The following is a 16,383-nucleotide window of genomic DNA, read 5'->3' on the forward strand; positions in this document are numbered from 1 at the left end:
TCATGTAAAAGCTGAATCTGGCAAATCAAAATTACATGTGACCGGGAGCAGTGATTTTTTTTTTTCTTTTTTACTATTTGGAGATCTGCCTGTTGCATCATCTTCTTGCCTGTCACACTTTGAACGACAAATACCCAGTCAGGCAACAGTTATACAGATAGAGCTTTCTTTTGGTAATATTTAATTACTGTATATATATATATATATATATATATATACAGGCCCGTAGAATTTTTTTCCGGGGGGGGGTTCAGGTCTTTCAAACTTAAAGGCCTCATTTACACTTTTATGTTGGGGGAAGTGCGGTAAAAACATGTGACACCAGAGTGGCGCCATGAGGCTTTGCATTGCAGCGCAGCAAAAATTATCCCCATTCAACTGAATAGAACGCAATGCACGCAGTTGTGGTACGGTAGTGTACTCATTAGTTCAGCGAGCTCCTCCTAAGCTCCCTAGTTTTTTTTTTTTCCTTCAGCCCGCTGGGTTGAGCTAAAAAAAACTTACCGTGTGAACCAGGCTTTAAATCTCATTCATTTGTTCTCCTGGTGACAAATTGTGACGCTCTGGTGAACTTCATACCCAAGAGGGTTAAGGTAGTGCTGGAAAATAATGGTGGCCACACAAAATATTGACACTTTGGGCCCAATTTGGACATTTTCACTTAGGGGTGTACTCACTTTTGTTGCCAGCAGTTTAGACATTAATGGCTGTGTGTTGGGTTATTTTGAGTGGACAGCAAATTTACACTGTTATACAAGCTGTACACTCACTACTTTACATTGTAGCAAAGTGTCATTTCTTCAGTGTTGTCACATGAAAAGATAGAATAAAATATTTACAAAAATGTGAGGGGTGTACTCACTTTTGTGACATACTGTATATAGCAGTAGGGCAATGGACAGTGTCAGTAGAGCAGTGGATGATGTCAGTAGGGCAGATGTTTGTGTTAGCAGTTTATTTTTATTACTTTTTTACAGTTATTTTTTTTTTTTACTTTTACAATTTTTTTTTTACAATAACTATTTATTTTTATTTTATTGGCAATTTTTTATGAGCCCCATTGGGGGGCTTTGGTGAAACATCACACCCCTGATGTCTCACTTTTGGGACAGAGAAATGGACTGAGGGCATATTTATTACAGAACGGAATCATAAAATACACTCACATTTGGTAAGATATCCTCAGGCACATAAGTAGTCTATGTTCGGTGTGGGAGAAATCAGACGCTCATGCTGTGGGTGATGCGCGGCCACTCTGCTAGATCCAGAAGGCGCCTCTGTATCTTTTACCTTACATAATAAAAAGAACTGTACTTCTAATAGATTTATACAAGTTTTGCCCATTTTTTCTGCTTTCACCAAATTAACTTCAGGGAAATGTTTATTTGCTGCCCAATATTTTCCACCAACTTTCAGATGCCATTGTAACAAAATAATCAGTGTTATTCACTTAACCTGCCAGTGGTCATAAACAGTGGCGGCTGGTGCTAACAAACCCCCGCCCCAGGTCCACCCGCACCCGGCTTCTCCATGGTGACGGCCCCCCTGAACTCAGCCCCTCCACAGTGACGGTCCCCCGCACTCACCCCTCCAAGGTGACGCCCCCCCTGCACTCAGCCCCTCCACAGTGACATTTCCCCCCTACTCAGCCCCTCCACGGTTATGGTCTCCTGCACTCACTCTCCACAGTGACTATTCCCCGTACTCATCCCCTCCAAGGTGACTGTCCCTCCGCACTCAGCCCTTCCACAATGACGGTCCCCCTGCACTCACCCCTCCACGGCTTCCTCTGCTTCTCCTCCCGGCCAACCCGACCCACCTCTTTTCCTGACTGGCTGGGATGAGAGGCCAGAAGACAATAGCAAATAATAATTCACTAGTGTCACAAGTGGGTGGAGCACTGCACCCTGAGCCCAACCTTTTTCAAGCCAATTAGAGCCTAAGGCTCTAATCATGCGACTTGAAAAAAAAAACTCATAGAAACCTATGAGTCAGGTGCCCTGCAGGGGGACAGTGCCCCTGCGCCCCTAATGGACCGGATGCTCCTGGTCATAAAGTTATGGCCGATCGGTGTATCTGTGTGTAGGCACCCTAAACACCCCACATAGGCTTCAATGTTGAATCAATATCTGAAAGATTACAGTGAGAAACTTACTGAAAAAATTACTTTCTTAGTATACAGAGATTACTTGTAATATACATTGCCTGTTTAAAGGTGATCACATTTTATTGCATGTGCAATTTAACTTAACATAAATTTAATTTAATTTAAAATTGAAAATGGGTCGTGGATGGGTATTCCAGCATGAAAATGACCCAAAACACACGGCCAAGGCAACAAAGAAGTGGCTCAAGAAGAAGCACGAAAAGGGCCTAGAGTAGCCAGTCTCCAGAACTAAATCCCATAGAAAATATGTGGAGGGAGTTGAAGGTTCAAGTTACCAAACGTCAGCCTCGAAACCTTAATGACTTGGAGAGGATCTGCAAAGAGGAGTGGGACAAGATCCCTCCTGAGATATGTGCAAACCTGGATGCCGACTACAAGAAACATCTGACCTCTGTGATGTGACAAGGATTTTGACACCAAGTACTAAGTCATGTTTTGGGAAGGGGTCAAATACTTATTTCACTCATTAAAATGCAAATCAATTCATAACTTTTTTGAAATGCGTTTTTCAGGATATTTTTGTTGTTCTGTCTCTCTCTGTTAAAATAAACCTACCATTAAAAATTATAGACTGATCATTTCTTTGTCAGTGGGCAAATGTCCAAAATCAGCAGTATATGTGTCCTTACCTCATCTCCAGATTTCCAGAAGAGCTTCCTACTGCAATCCACACATTTAATACAGTCCAATATTGGACTTACTTCACTATCAGAAGAAGACTAGTAAGTGTTGACCCCCTGGAAGTACATAAATTGCAGACACGTGCCAGGTGATATGGCAAACTGGCTCTACGACAGGCAAGAGCAGAAGGGATTTTATAGTTTGCTAATAATGAAATGAGTTTGCCCAGGGGAGACCAAGAATTCCCATAAAAGGGACTCGGCTTTCAAATTTTCCTATAATCATTGTAGTCTTGGAAATACTGTTGCATATTTTAATTAGTTTTGTGTTGTAGTTAACTCTGTGGTAGAGTGTAAAAAAATAGTAGCAACACACAATCATTAGGATCCTACACACCGGTCTGTACTCACAAATGTATCTGGATACTTGGATGCCTCCTTCCAATATCAGCCAGACAATTCTCCTGTAAACTCCACAGACCAGATCCTAAGTGAAATCCCTTTTGTAGCTCCAGCAAAATTCAGTATTCATAGGCCCCTAGCTCTATAACAGCTGGAACCTCAATGAGCACTGGAACAGCCCCCCCCAGCTTTAGCACAACTGGGACCTGGATGAGCAAATGTAGAAGTACAGCTGGACTACCCAGAAGGGCAGCACCCCTAAGGCTGGGATTTTCCCCTCCTGGACAAGAACCCGGCTGCCCCAGCTCTCAGGCTCCGCCAGGACTGGGACCACATAAATATTCAGGCTGTAAATCTGACTCTCCTATCCCATTACATTCCAGAATCCTCCAGAAGGCAGGGGGTAGTCAAACCTGCTATCAGTGAGACCCAGAACAACCCAATGTAATTACAAGCTGCTCAACTGTTTACAGAGGAGCCTAAAGAACCTAAAGCAATTTATCTAGGAGGGTAATTCAGAAGTTTTCCAAACCAGTTAAAGTGCTTGTAATTCCAAGAAAATGTTTTTAATATAGTGCAGCTTACTAATCCTAATGCCGCGTACACACGAGCGGACTTTACGGCAGACTTTGCCCGGCGGACTTTTCGACGGACTTTATGACGGACTTTCTGAATGAACGGACTTGCCTACACACAATCCACCAAAGTCCGTCGAATTCGTACGTGATGGCGTACGACCGGACTAAAACAAGGAAGTTCATAGCCAGTAGCCAATAGCTGCCCTAGCGTGGTTTTTTGTCCGTCGAACTAGCATACAGACAAGCGGACTTTTCGACCGGACTCGAGTTTGACGGAAAGATTTAAAACATGTTTCAAATCTAAGTCCGTCCAACTTTTGAGAAAACAAAGTCCGCTGGAGCCCAAACACGATCGAATTGTCCGACGAAATCCCGTCCACCGGGCAAAGTCTGCCGTAAAGTCCGCTCGTGTGTACGCGGCATTAGATGTGGTGGCTATAGCAGTTTTCCTTTTTTAGCCTTTTTTTAATTTCATTTTCACCTGGTGATCTGGCCAGTAACACACCTCCTGCCTTAGGGTGGCTACACTCACTCCTCCACTGTGTATAAACTGTCACCTGTTCCCAGAGTCCACAAGTCTGTAAGCAGCACCATGCTCTCAGGCACACCAGAGGTGAAAAGGGGATATTTATTGCAACAATACGTGTAATACTACTAAAAGGGACATGGCAATAGCCTCTCAAACAAATAAGTAAAACAGTAGCAAAATAGAGTATACAGTTGGTATTAAACCAACAGATCAAAGAATGACCCCTAAACACTACACAGTAAAACCTTGGATTGTGAGCATAATTCGTTCTGGAAACATGCTTGTAATCCAAAGCACTTGTATATCAAAGCGAATTTCCCTATAAGAAATAATGCAAACTCAGATGATTCATTCCACTATCATTTATTCATAAGTCCTTCAGTTTATAGTCCATATAAAAAGATTATAGCAATGTGATAGGTTGTGTAACCATAAAATGTCCATCCACAAATAGCAGCCTCTACAAGGGGATTAAAAACAAAACCCAGCAGGAGCTCCAGAGTATAAAAGAGAAGAGAGGTGCCTCTAAGTGTAGCAATATGGTTACATTTAATGAAGGTACAACATTTAGCAACTCACATGGTTGATGATTAAAACAGGCACATCTAAGTATGGAGGCATCCGGGGTAAAGCTGTCCACATAGACCATCCTCCGCACCGCCGGCTCTCACCGATGTCAGTCTGCAATCATGACTGGGAAGACTACCCTGCAGTAGAGCGATTTGAAAGCGAGGCTTGAAGCGCTCATGAAGCGTAGCGTGGAAGGGATGACATTGATGGCGGTGTGGAGGATGGTTTGGCCCAATCCTGGGCAGGTGTGCAGGGTGCACTGCACCCAGGTGCCACAGAGGTGGGGGTGCCGAAGAGTGCTTCCCTCCCCCTCCTCTCTTTGTGTGTGTCTGAAATGCCCAGTGTTTCGGTGGCGCCAGAGTTCAGTGGGGTCAGCAGCAACCCCCGAGAGCTTTCAGACATTTCCCAAACTAACACACAGCCCTATCTATATAAACAACCCCCAATCACTCTGTCAAGATAATGCGAAGTTAAAAGAGTTAAAAGTTTTTTTTGCACTTTTATACTTACCTAGGTGAATGCGGCATCTGTCCCCTGGCGCCCCTGCACGGAGAACCGAGCGATCGACCACCGTCGATCGCTCGTTTTTCAGAGCTCCCCGAGCAGACAGCTGTAGACTGTCAGTCACGGCTTTCTGCTCATCTCCTTCCTCACTCATTGGAACGCTGGGCTGTAGAGGGGGCAGAGCGGCCGATCCAATACTGCCCACTGTACAGGAGAGGAGTATTGAGAGTATGACGGCAGCCATCTTTAAACCTTGGGAGCCCATAATCTCCTATTGCCCGGGAGCCCCATGAGTTGTCAGTCTGCCCCTCGGCAGCACTGTAACAAAGTCCCACCTCCTAGTCCGGCTCCTGTAATAGATGGAACACTGATCCAATGCAGTGAAATTGAATCAGTGTGACGTGTATCATAGGAGCTGTGAGTCGGTCTAGGAGGCTGGACTTTGTTACAGAGGCTGCCCGGGAGATTCAAATCCAAACTCTGTGACAGCAGGAGATCATCACCACTCTGTGTGATCCAGGGGCACTGGTAAGCTGCAATTGGTGGGCACTATCAGGCAGCAATTAGTGGGCACTGGCAGGCTGCAATTGGTCAGCACTGGCAGGCTGCAATTGGTGGGCACTGGCAGGCAGCAATTGGTGGGCACTGGCAGGCTGCATTTGGTGGGCACTGTCAGGCAGCAATTAGTGGGCACTGGCAGGCTGCATTTGGTGGGCACTGGTAAGCTGCATTTGTTGGGCACTGGCAAGCTGCATTTGGTGGGCACTGGAAGGGTGCTTTTGGTGGGCATCGATAAGCTGCATTTGATGAGCACTGATAAGGCTGCATTTGGTGGGCACTGGTAGGTTGCATTTAATGGGCACTGATAGGGTGCTATTGGTGGGCACTGGTAGGCTGCTATTGGTGGGCACTGGCAGGCTGCATTTGGTGGGCACTGGCAGGCAGCTATTGGTGGGCAGTGACAGGCAGCAATTGGTGGGCACTGGCAAGCTGCATTTGGAGGGCATTGGTAAGCTGAAATAGGTGGGCACTGGCAGGCTGCATTTGGTGGGCACTGGCAAGCTGCATTTGGTGGGCACTGGCAGGCTGCATTTGGTGGGCACTGGAAGGGTACATTTGGTGGGCACTGATAAGCTGCATTTGATAGGTACTGTTAAGGATGCATTTGGTGGGCACTGATAGGCTGCAATTGATAGGTACTGTTAAGGATGCATTTGGTGGGCACTGATAGGCTGCAATTGGTGAGCACTGGTAAGCTGAAATCGGTGGACACTGGCAAGCTGCATTTGGTGGGCACTGACAGGTTGCATATGGTGGGCACTGGTAGGCTGCTATTGGTGGGCACTGGCAGGCTGCATTTGGTGGGCACTGACAGGCAGCCATTGGTGGGCACTGACAGGCAGCAATTGGTGGGCACTGGTAGGCTGCAATTGGTGAGCACTGGCAAGCTGCATTTGGAGGGCATTGGTAAGCTGAAATAGGTGGGCACTGGCAGGCTGCATTTGGTGGGCACTGGCAAGCTGCATTTGGTGGGCACTGGCAAGCTGCATTTGGTGGGCACTGGCAGGCTGCATTTGGTGGGCACTGGAAGGGTGCATTTGGTGGGCACTGATAAGCTGCATTTGATAGGTACTGTTAAGGCTGCATTTGGTGGGCACTGGTAGGCTGCAATTGGTGAGCACTGGCAAGCTGCATTTGGAGGGCACTGGTAAGCTGAAATCGGTGGACACTGGCAAGCTGCATTTGGTGGGCACTGACAAGTTGCATTTGGTGGGCACCGGCAAGCTGCATTTGGTGGGCACCGGCAAGCTGCATTTGGTGGGCACCGGCAGGCTGCATTTGGTGGGCACTGGCAAGCTGCATTTGGTGGGCACTGGCAGGCTGCATTTGGTGGGCACTGGAAGGGTGCATTTGGTGGGCACTGATAAGCTGCATTTGATAGGCACTGATAAGGCTGCATTTGGTGGGCACTGGTAGGTTGCATTTAATGGGCACTGGTAGGCTGCTATTGGTGGGCACTGGCAGGCTGCATTTGGTGGGCACTGGCAGGCTGCATTTGGTGGGCACTGGCAGGCAGCAATTGGTGGGCACTGGCAGGCTGCAATTGGTGAGCACTAGAAGACTGCATTTGGTGGGCACTGGCAGGCTGCATTTGGTGGGCACTGGCAGGCTGCATTTGGTGGGCACTGGCAGGCAGCAATTGGTGGGCACTGGCAGGCTGCAATTGGTGAGCACTAGAAGACTGCATTTGGTGGGCACTGGCAGGCTGCATTTGGTGGGCACTGGAAGGGTGCATATGGTGGGCACTGATAAGTTGCATTTGATGGGCACTGATAAGGCTGCATTTGGTGGGCACTGGAAGGGTGCATATGGTGGGCACTGATAAGTTGCATTTGATGGGCACTGATACGGCTGCATTTGGTGGGCACTGGTAGGTTGCATTTAATGGGCACTGGTAGGCTGCTATTGGTGGGCACTCGTAGGCTGCTATTGATGGGCACTGATGATGCTGCATTTGATGGGCACTGATAAGCTGCATTTATTGGGCACTGGTGGGCTGCATTTGATGAGCACTGATAAGGTTGCATTTGGTGGGCACCGGTAGGTTGCATTTGATGGGCACTGATAAGCTGCACTTGGTGGGCACTGGTAGGCTGCATTTGATGCATTGATCTCTTGTATCATTTCCACAATCTCTGACCATCTCTTGTATAATGTTCGCAGTCTCTGACCCTCTCTTGTATCATATCTGCAGTCTTCTACCATCTCTTGTGTCATGTCTGCAGTCTTTGACCACCTCTTGTATCATATCTGCAGTCTCCTACCATCTCTTGTGTCATGTCTGCAGTCTTTGACCACCTCTTGTATCATATCTGCAGTCTCTTACCATCTCTTGTGTCATGTCTGCAGTCTCTGATAATCTCTTGTATTATGTCTGCAGTCTCTGATCATCTCCTGTATCATGTCTGCAGTCTCTGACAATCTCTTGTATCATGTCTGCAGTCTCTGGACCATCTCTTGTATCATATCTGCAGTCTTTGACCATTTCTTGTATCATGTCTGTAATCTCTGACCATCTCTTGTATCATGTCTGCAGTTTATGACCATCTCTTGTAGTATGTCTGCAGTCTCTGACCATCTCCTGTAGTATGTCTGCAGTCTCTGACCATCTCTTGTAGTATGTCTGCAGTCTGTGACCATCTCTTGTATCATGCCTGTAGTCTGTGACCATCTCTTGTATCATGTCTGCAGTCTCTGACCATCTTCTTTAATATGTCTGCAGTCTCTGACCATCTCCTGTATCATGTCTGCAGTCTCTGACCACCTCTTGTATCATGTATGCAGTCTCTGACCATTTCTTGTATCATGCATGCAATCTCTAACCATCTCTTGTATCATGTCTGCAGTCTCTGACCATCCCATTTAATATGTTTACAGTCTCTGACCATCTTCTGTGTCATATCTGCAGTCTCTGACAATCTCTTGTGTCATGTTTGCAGTCTCTGACCATTTCTTGTATCATGCCAGCAATTTCTAACCATCTCTTGTATCATGCCTGTAGTCTGTGACCATCTCTTGTATCATGTCTGCAGTCTCTGACCATCTTCTTTAATATGTCTGCAGTCTCTGACCATCTCCTGTATCATGTCTGCAGTCTCTGACAATCTCTTGTGTCATGTTTGCAGTCTCTGACCATCTCCTGTAGTATGTCTTCAGTCTCTGACTGTCTCCTGTACTATGTCTGCAGTCTCTGGACTACCTCTTGTATCATGTCCGCAGTCTCTGGACCATCTCTTGTATCATATCTGCAGTCTTTGACAATTTCTTGTATCATGTCTGTAATCTCTGACCATCTCTTGTATCATGTCTGCAGTTTCTGACCATCCCTTGTAGTATGTCTGCAGTCTCTGACCATCTCCTGTAGTATGTCTGTAGTCTCAGACCATCTCTTGTAGTATGTCTGCAGTCTCTGACCATCTCCTGTAGTATGTCTGTAGTCTCTGACCATCTCTTGTAGTATGTCTGCAGTCTCTGACCATCTCTTGTATCATGCCTGTAGTCTGTGACCATCTCTTGTATCATGTCTGCAGTCTCTGACCATCTTCTTTAATATGTCTGCAGTCTCTGACCATCTCCTGCATCATGTCTGCAGTCTCTGGCAATCTCTTGTGTCATGTCTGCAGTCTCTGACTATCTCTTGTATAATGTCTGCAGTCTCTTACCATCGCTTTTATCATGTCTGCAGTCTCTGACCATTTCTTGTAGTTTGTCTGCAGTATGTCTGGGTGCTCTTTCCAACAGACTCTCTAACACAGTGGTTCTCAACTCCAGCCCTCGGGACCCACCAACAGGCCAGATTTTAAGTATTACCTTAGGGAGTTGCAGACTAGAATACTGCAATCACTGAGCAGCAAATGATATCACCTGTGATGTATTTCAGCTATCTTGCAAACCTGGCCTGTTGGTGGGTCCTGAGGACTGGAGTTGAGAACCACTGCTCTAACAGAAGCCCTCACTGTGTCCATTAGAGAAAACCTGATGGGCACTGATAAGCTGCACTTGGTGGGCACTGGTAGGCTGCATTTGATGCATTGATCTCTTGTATAATTTCCACAATCTCTGACCATCTCTTGTATAATGTTCGCAGTATCTGACCCTCTCTTGTATCATGTCTGCAGTCTCTGACTATCTCTTGTATCATATCTGCAGTCTCCTACCATCTCTTGTGTCATGTCTGCAGTCTTTGACCATCTCTTGTATCATATCTGCAGTCTCTTACCATCTCTTGTGTCATGTCTGCAGTCTCTTACGATCTCTTGTGTTATGTCTGCAGTCTCTGATAATCTTTTGTATTATGTCTGCAGTCTCTGTACATCTCCTGTAGTAGGTCTGCAGTCTCTGACCAACTCCTGTAGTATGTCTTCAGTCTCTGAACGTCTCCTGTACTATGTCTGCAGTCTCTCGACCACCTCTTGTATCATGTCTGCAGTGTCTGACCATTTCTTGTATCATGCCTGCAATCTCTGATCATCTCTTGTATCATGTCTGCAGTCTCTGACCATCCCATTTAATATGTTTACAGTCTCTGACCATCTTCTGTATCATGTCTGCAGTCTCTGAAAATCTCTTGTGTCATGTTTGCAGTCTCTGACCATCTCTTGTATCATGTCTGCAGCCTCTGACCATCTCCTGTAGTATGTCTTCAGTCTCTGACTGTCTCCTGTACTATGTCTACAGTCTCTGGACCATCTCTTGTATCATATCTGCAGTCTTTGACCGTTTCTTTTTTCATGTCTGTAATCTCTGATCATCTCTTGTATTATGTCTGCATTTTCTGACCATCTCTTGTAGTATGTCTCCAGTCTCTGACCATCTCCTGTAGTATGTTTGCAGTCTCTGACCATCTCTTGTATCATGTCTGCAGTCTCTTACCATCTTCTTTAATATGTCTGCTGTCTCTGACCATCTCCTGTATCATGTCTGCAGTCTCTGACAATCTCTTGTGTCATGTCTGCAGTCTCTGACCATCTCCTGTATCATGTCTGCAGTCTCTGACAATCTCTTGTGTCATGTCTGCAGTCTCTGACCATCTCTTGTATCATGTCTGCAGTCTCTTACCATCGCTTTTATCATGTCTGCAGTCTCTGACCATCTCTTGTAGTTTGTCTGCAGTATGTCTTGGTGCTTTTTCCAACGGACTCTCTAACAGAAGCCCTCTCTGTGTCCATTAGAGAAAACTTGTATTTTGTTTATTGTTAAGGGATGAAGGAAGGATCCCAGGGTAACAAAGACTCTTTAGGGGAGCATTTCTGTGTTTGAGTCGTTGTCATAGAAACGTATGTAAAGGGGAGGAGTTAGTAAGATGACCACCCCCATGTGGGGGCGCCAGAAATATTTCTGCACCAAGGCGCATATGACCCTAGGATTGGCCCTGAGCATGGTCTATGTCATGGGGCAGAGAAATTTGCCGGCTATAGTCTATAGCTGGTGGTGTGCTGCTGCCAGATGTGCTGCAAGGTCCTGGGACACTCTGCACTATACCATCATTCCTGTCAGTGGAGGCTGCTGAGAGGTCATAAGGTATAGCAGGGACAGACTGAGGTGAGTAAAGAGGAGGGACAGATTTGTGCCCCTTTTGTGTGGCTTTTTCGTGCTCTTGCCAATGGGATGAGTGGTGGGGGGTTAATGCCTTGTCAAGCATGTGGTACCCAAATGGTTGGCGTTTTTGCCACGCTTGATGCACTTGAGACAAAGTTTGCAAATAGCAACAGTGTGATCAGCTGCACATATACTAAAAAAAAGGCCCAGACAGCTGAGCTCTAGGAAGTGAGCCAGGAGATAACAGCTCCACAATGTGTTGGAATAGGGTGGCTGCTCTCTACTCTTCCATGATGGCTGCCTCGTTGGGGTTGTGCTTCACCCTCATTATTCTCAACTGCTCTATCTGGCACCCAAGTCAAGTCAGTGATGTCATCATCATCATCTCCTCCATCCTCATTACCACTGGAGACAACTTGGCAATACACTGCAACTGGGGAACATGATTGCCAATTTGTGTACCAGTGTTCTTCCCTCTCTGTAGGCTCATGTTCCTGCCTTCCTCAACCTTAGAGTCAGAACCAGCATCTGAATCGAGTAATTGCTGTGCATCATCAAGGAGCAAGTGGCTGACACTGTGTTCTAATAACTCTGCTGACTCCTCCATGCCTGATGCTGGGGCTATGACAGGAATAGCTGTGGACAAGGAGGCAGGTTTTGCCACTCTGGCAGCTCCAGGGGACTGCGCACCAGTCTCTGCTTGGGTGACGGAGGATAAGGAGGATGAGGACGGTTTAGTAAGCCAATCCACCACCTCCTCTGCATGCTGTGGCTGGATAGCATGGGTAACATCACTAAACAGAGAAAATGATGCCCTGCCTGAGGACTACGCTGCTGGCCTCCTTACAGGGCCATTGGAACGTCTGCCACTTCTTGCTGTCCTCCCAGACATGGGTGAGTACATGGATTGAAAACTGGCTACAAGGGCGAGTTCAGAGGGTGGTGATAAATGGGGAATAAATATATATATAGTGTAGCGCTATGTGTATGAGTAGATAAGAATGAAATGTTAGAATCGAGCCATCTTGCAATGGCCAGAAAACAAACAAAAAATTTGTTTTGAAAAAGTGACTTAATGAAAAAAATTGGTTGCACTAATACAAAATCACATATAAAGCATAATAGAAATACACCAGTGAAAAAGTGAAAACAGGATCAAAATATAAATCAACCATAAATAAAGTCCATATGAATAAGATGTGTCCTTGTTGGAAATCAAAAACCACCACCAACAGTCTCTGAGGATTAGCTGATGAGGACAACAACAGGGTGTCACTGGTGGGTGAGACGGAGAAACACCAAATCCAATGTGACGTCTATGTGTGTGTCAAAACCACCACCATAACATCTGAGGAGGCTTACCAGACGCAAAGGACTTGAAAAGACATACGTCTTACAAGTCACAAAAAGCTTGTTTAACCACCGAGGCTAGCAGGATGAAAACATCGGGTATCCAAAACTTCAATTAGAGGGGAGGGAGGGTCTGTCGACAGCTTCAACCATCCAGACGTATCAGCAGACCAACCGGATGTGTGATTGGAACCATGAGAGAAGAAAGACTCACATGGCGTGATATCGTTTTAAAAGGCATGCATTTATTAAAACAGTGGTGGACCTCCTATGATCACCGCGTTTGATACCATTTAAGCTGTTTACGATCGTATACCATGTGAGTGTTTCTTTTTTACTGTTTTAATAAATGCATGCCTTTTAAAACGATATCACGCCATGTGAGTCTTTCTTCTCTCATGGTTCCAATCACACATCCGGTTGGTCTGCTGATACGTCTGGATGGTTGAAGCTGTCGACAGACCCTCCCTCCCCTCTAATTGAAGTTTTGGATACCCGATGTTTTCATCCTGCTAGCCTCGGTGGTTAAACAAGCTTTTTGTGACTTGTAAGACGTATGTCTTTTCAAGTCCTTTGCGTCTGGTAAGCCTCCTCAGATGTTATGGTGGTGGTTTTGACACACACATAGACGTCACATTGGATTTGGTGTTTCTCCGTCTCACCCACCAGTGACACCCTGTTGTTGTCCTCATCAGCTAATCCTCAGAGACTGTTGGTGGTGGTTTTTGATTTCCATCAAGGACACATCTTATTCATATGGACTTTATTTATGGTTGATTTATATTTTGATCCTGTTTTCACTTTTTCACTGGTGTATTTCTATTATGCTTTATATGTGATTTTGTATTAGTGCAACCAATTTTTTTCATTAAGTCACTTTTTCAAAACAAATTTTTTGTTTGTTTTCTGGCCATTGCAAGATGGCTCGATTCTAACATTTCATTCTTATCTACTCATACACATAGCGCTACACTATATATATATTTGTTGATTTTTTACTTCTTTGTCTTAGAGGTGTGTTAGCTGCTTATTGTGTAAATATTATTTTTCAACATCTTTGTAGCAGCGCTGTACTCATCCCCTATCTGTTTCCGATAAATGGGGAATACTCGGAATGGTCAGGAGTGGGTAGTGGGGTCCCCCAGGGTTCTGTGCTGGGACCAATCCTATTTAATTTGTTCATAAACGACCTGGAGGATGAGATAAACAGCTCAATCTCCATATTTGCGGACGATACTAAGCTAAGCAGGGCAATAACTTCTCCGCAGGATGTGGAAACCTTGCAAGAAGATCTGAACAAATTAATAGGGTGGGCAACTACATGGCAAATGAGGTTTAATGTAGAAAAATGTAAAATAATTCAACAAAGCAAACAAAATATTGGCATGCATTAAAAAAGGGATTAACTCCAGGGATGAAGCAATAATTCTCCCGCTCTACAAGACTCTGGTCCGGCCACACCTGGAATATGCTGTCCAGTTTTGGGCACCAGTCCTCAGGAAGGATTTACTGGAAATGGAGCGAGTACAAAGAAGGGCAACAAAGCTAATAAAGGGTCTGGAGGATATTAGTTATGAGGAAAGGTTGCGAGCACTGAACATATTCTCTCTGGAGAAGAGATGCTTGAGAGGGGATATGATTTCAATTTACAAATACCGTACTGGTGACCCCACAATAGGAATAAAACTTTTTTGCGGAAGGGAGTTTAACAAGACACGTGGCCACTCATTAAAGTTAGAAGAAAAGTGTTTTAACCTTAAACTACATAGAGGGTTCTTTACTGTAAGAGCGGCAAGGATGTGGAATTCCCTTCCACAGGCAGTGGTCTCAGCGGGGGGGCATCGATAGTTTAAAAAAATTTTAGGATAAGCACCTGAAAAACCACAACATACATGGATATACAAGGTAATGCTAACATATAATCACACACATAGGTTGGACTTGATGGACTTGTGTCTTTTTTCAACTTCACTTACTATAACTACTATAACTAAAAAAAATAACTATAATAAAATATACTGTGTTAAACAGTCACTACACTCACACTAACTGAACTACCCCTACATTCACACTAATGTAAAGATGAATGGTCGAACTAGCAGAGGACCTCAAATCCTTGGTGTTGCTAAGGATAACTGTCACGTACCTGGTTGTAGAGCCCAATATGCAGAGGAAGGCCTCTCTTACAACTCTGGCTCGAGAACTCCTGATAGAGCAGACAGGAAGCTCGGGAGTACAGATTGACTCAAGTGCCCGGCAGGATCTCTGATGTAGGGGCTGGTTGGAACTTCCAATGATGCCATGGAGAGACTTCCGCGAGGAGGCTGATCGGAACAGCTGTCAGGCTGGAGACAGGATCAGACTGGAAGCAGGACACAGCAATCATCAAAGATATGTTCTGTAGATAGGAACACAAACAGGTACAGGCAAGCCGGGTCAAACACAGGCGGATAGATCAGGAACAGATGCGGTGACTGGAGCAGAGTCAGGGTATAGGCCAGGTCGGTAACAGGCTGGCAGCGAGGTAACCAGGGAAGAGGCAGAAGCGGAGTCAAGGACAAGCTGGGGTCGGATGCAGGCAGATAGCAGGAGAAGTCAGGAACAAGCCAAGAGTCAACTGGAGCAGGTTTTCCGGATAAACAGGTAGCAAGGGTCACAGGAAACGCTGTAGACCAGACAGCATTGAATCTGGGCTTCAGTCTCCTTTAAATAGCGCATCTGGCAGCAAAGAACTGTCACACCATGCCCCTGCCGGATAAGTGGATGAGCAGATGAACCCCTTCTCTAGATTGTCATCAATGCATTCTTTTAAGGTTCCCAACTCGAGTTCCGTTAGGGGGAAGGTTCTTTCAAAGGAGACTTTGGCTCCGGAAAGGAGCTCAATCTGACAATCATAGGGCCTGTATGGGGGAAGAGTTCCTGCTCCCTTTTTACTGAATACATCCAAGAAACTGTGATATACCGCCGGGACAGACTGGCAGGTTTCAGCATCAGAGTCTAGACATAGCAGGGATGGTGGAGCATGAGTAACTTCCTGTAAACAGTGTTGACGGCAGTAGAAAGAATAGAAACTGATTTCCCTTGTGGCGCAATTGATGTGTGGGTTATGAGCCTGTAACCAGGGCATGCCAAGCATAATGGGAAACAGGGGGGATGCGATGTCTCAGGTGTAGGAACCTTGGGCTCTGGAGGCAACATTACCACTGTAGGTGCAGTAGATGTTCCAGCTGAAGTGGCGGCAGGCTGAGCAGCAGGAGTAGAAAGGGCCTGAACACGCTTTTCCATTTGGGTATAACCTTCTTGCAGGTTCTTCACGTCCTGTGTTAGACCAGCAAGATGCTGACAAAGTTCCTCCATTGGAGAGGTTCCTCACTTGGGCTCAGACATGGCTGTCTGGCACTGTCCCATACCTGGTCTTAGAGCCCAAAATGCAGAGGAAGGCCTCTCTTACAACTCTGACTTGAGAACCCCTGATAGAGCAGACAGGAAGCTCGGGAGTGCACAGTGGCACGAGTGCCTGGCAGGATCGCTGATGTAGGGGCTGGTCGGAAATTCTGATGATGC

At 45.9% G+C, this 16,383-nt stretch overlaps 1 protein-coding gene across 1 annotated transcript in view; it reads right to left on the minus strand.

The window, feature by feature from the left end:
- LOC141134125 (extracellular calcium-sensing receptor-like) overlaps positions 1 to 16,176 on the minus strand; it is a 35,717-nt gene extending 19,541 nt beyond the window's left edge. The window contains exon 1 of the mRNA XM_073623710.1: positions 16,021 to 16,176. Coding sequence (XP_073479811.1) covers positions 16,021 to 16,176 — 156 coding nt within the window. The remainder of the gene's footprint in view (positions 1 to 16,020) is intronic.
- Between the last annotated feature and the right edge of the window lie 207 nt (positions 16,177 to 16,383).

Source organism: Aquarana catesbeiana, linkage group LG03, assembly GCF_042186555.1.
Source record: "Aquarana catesbeiana isolate 2022-GZ linkage group LG03, ASM4218655v1, whole genome shotgun sequence".
NCBI lineage: Eukaryota > Metazoa > Chordata > Amphibia > Anura > Ranidae > Aquarana > Aquarana catesbeiana.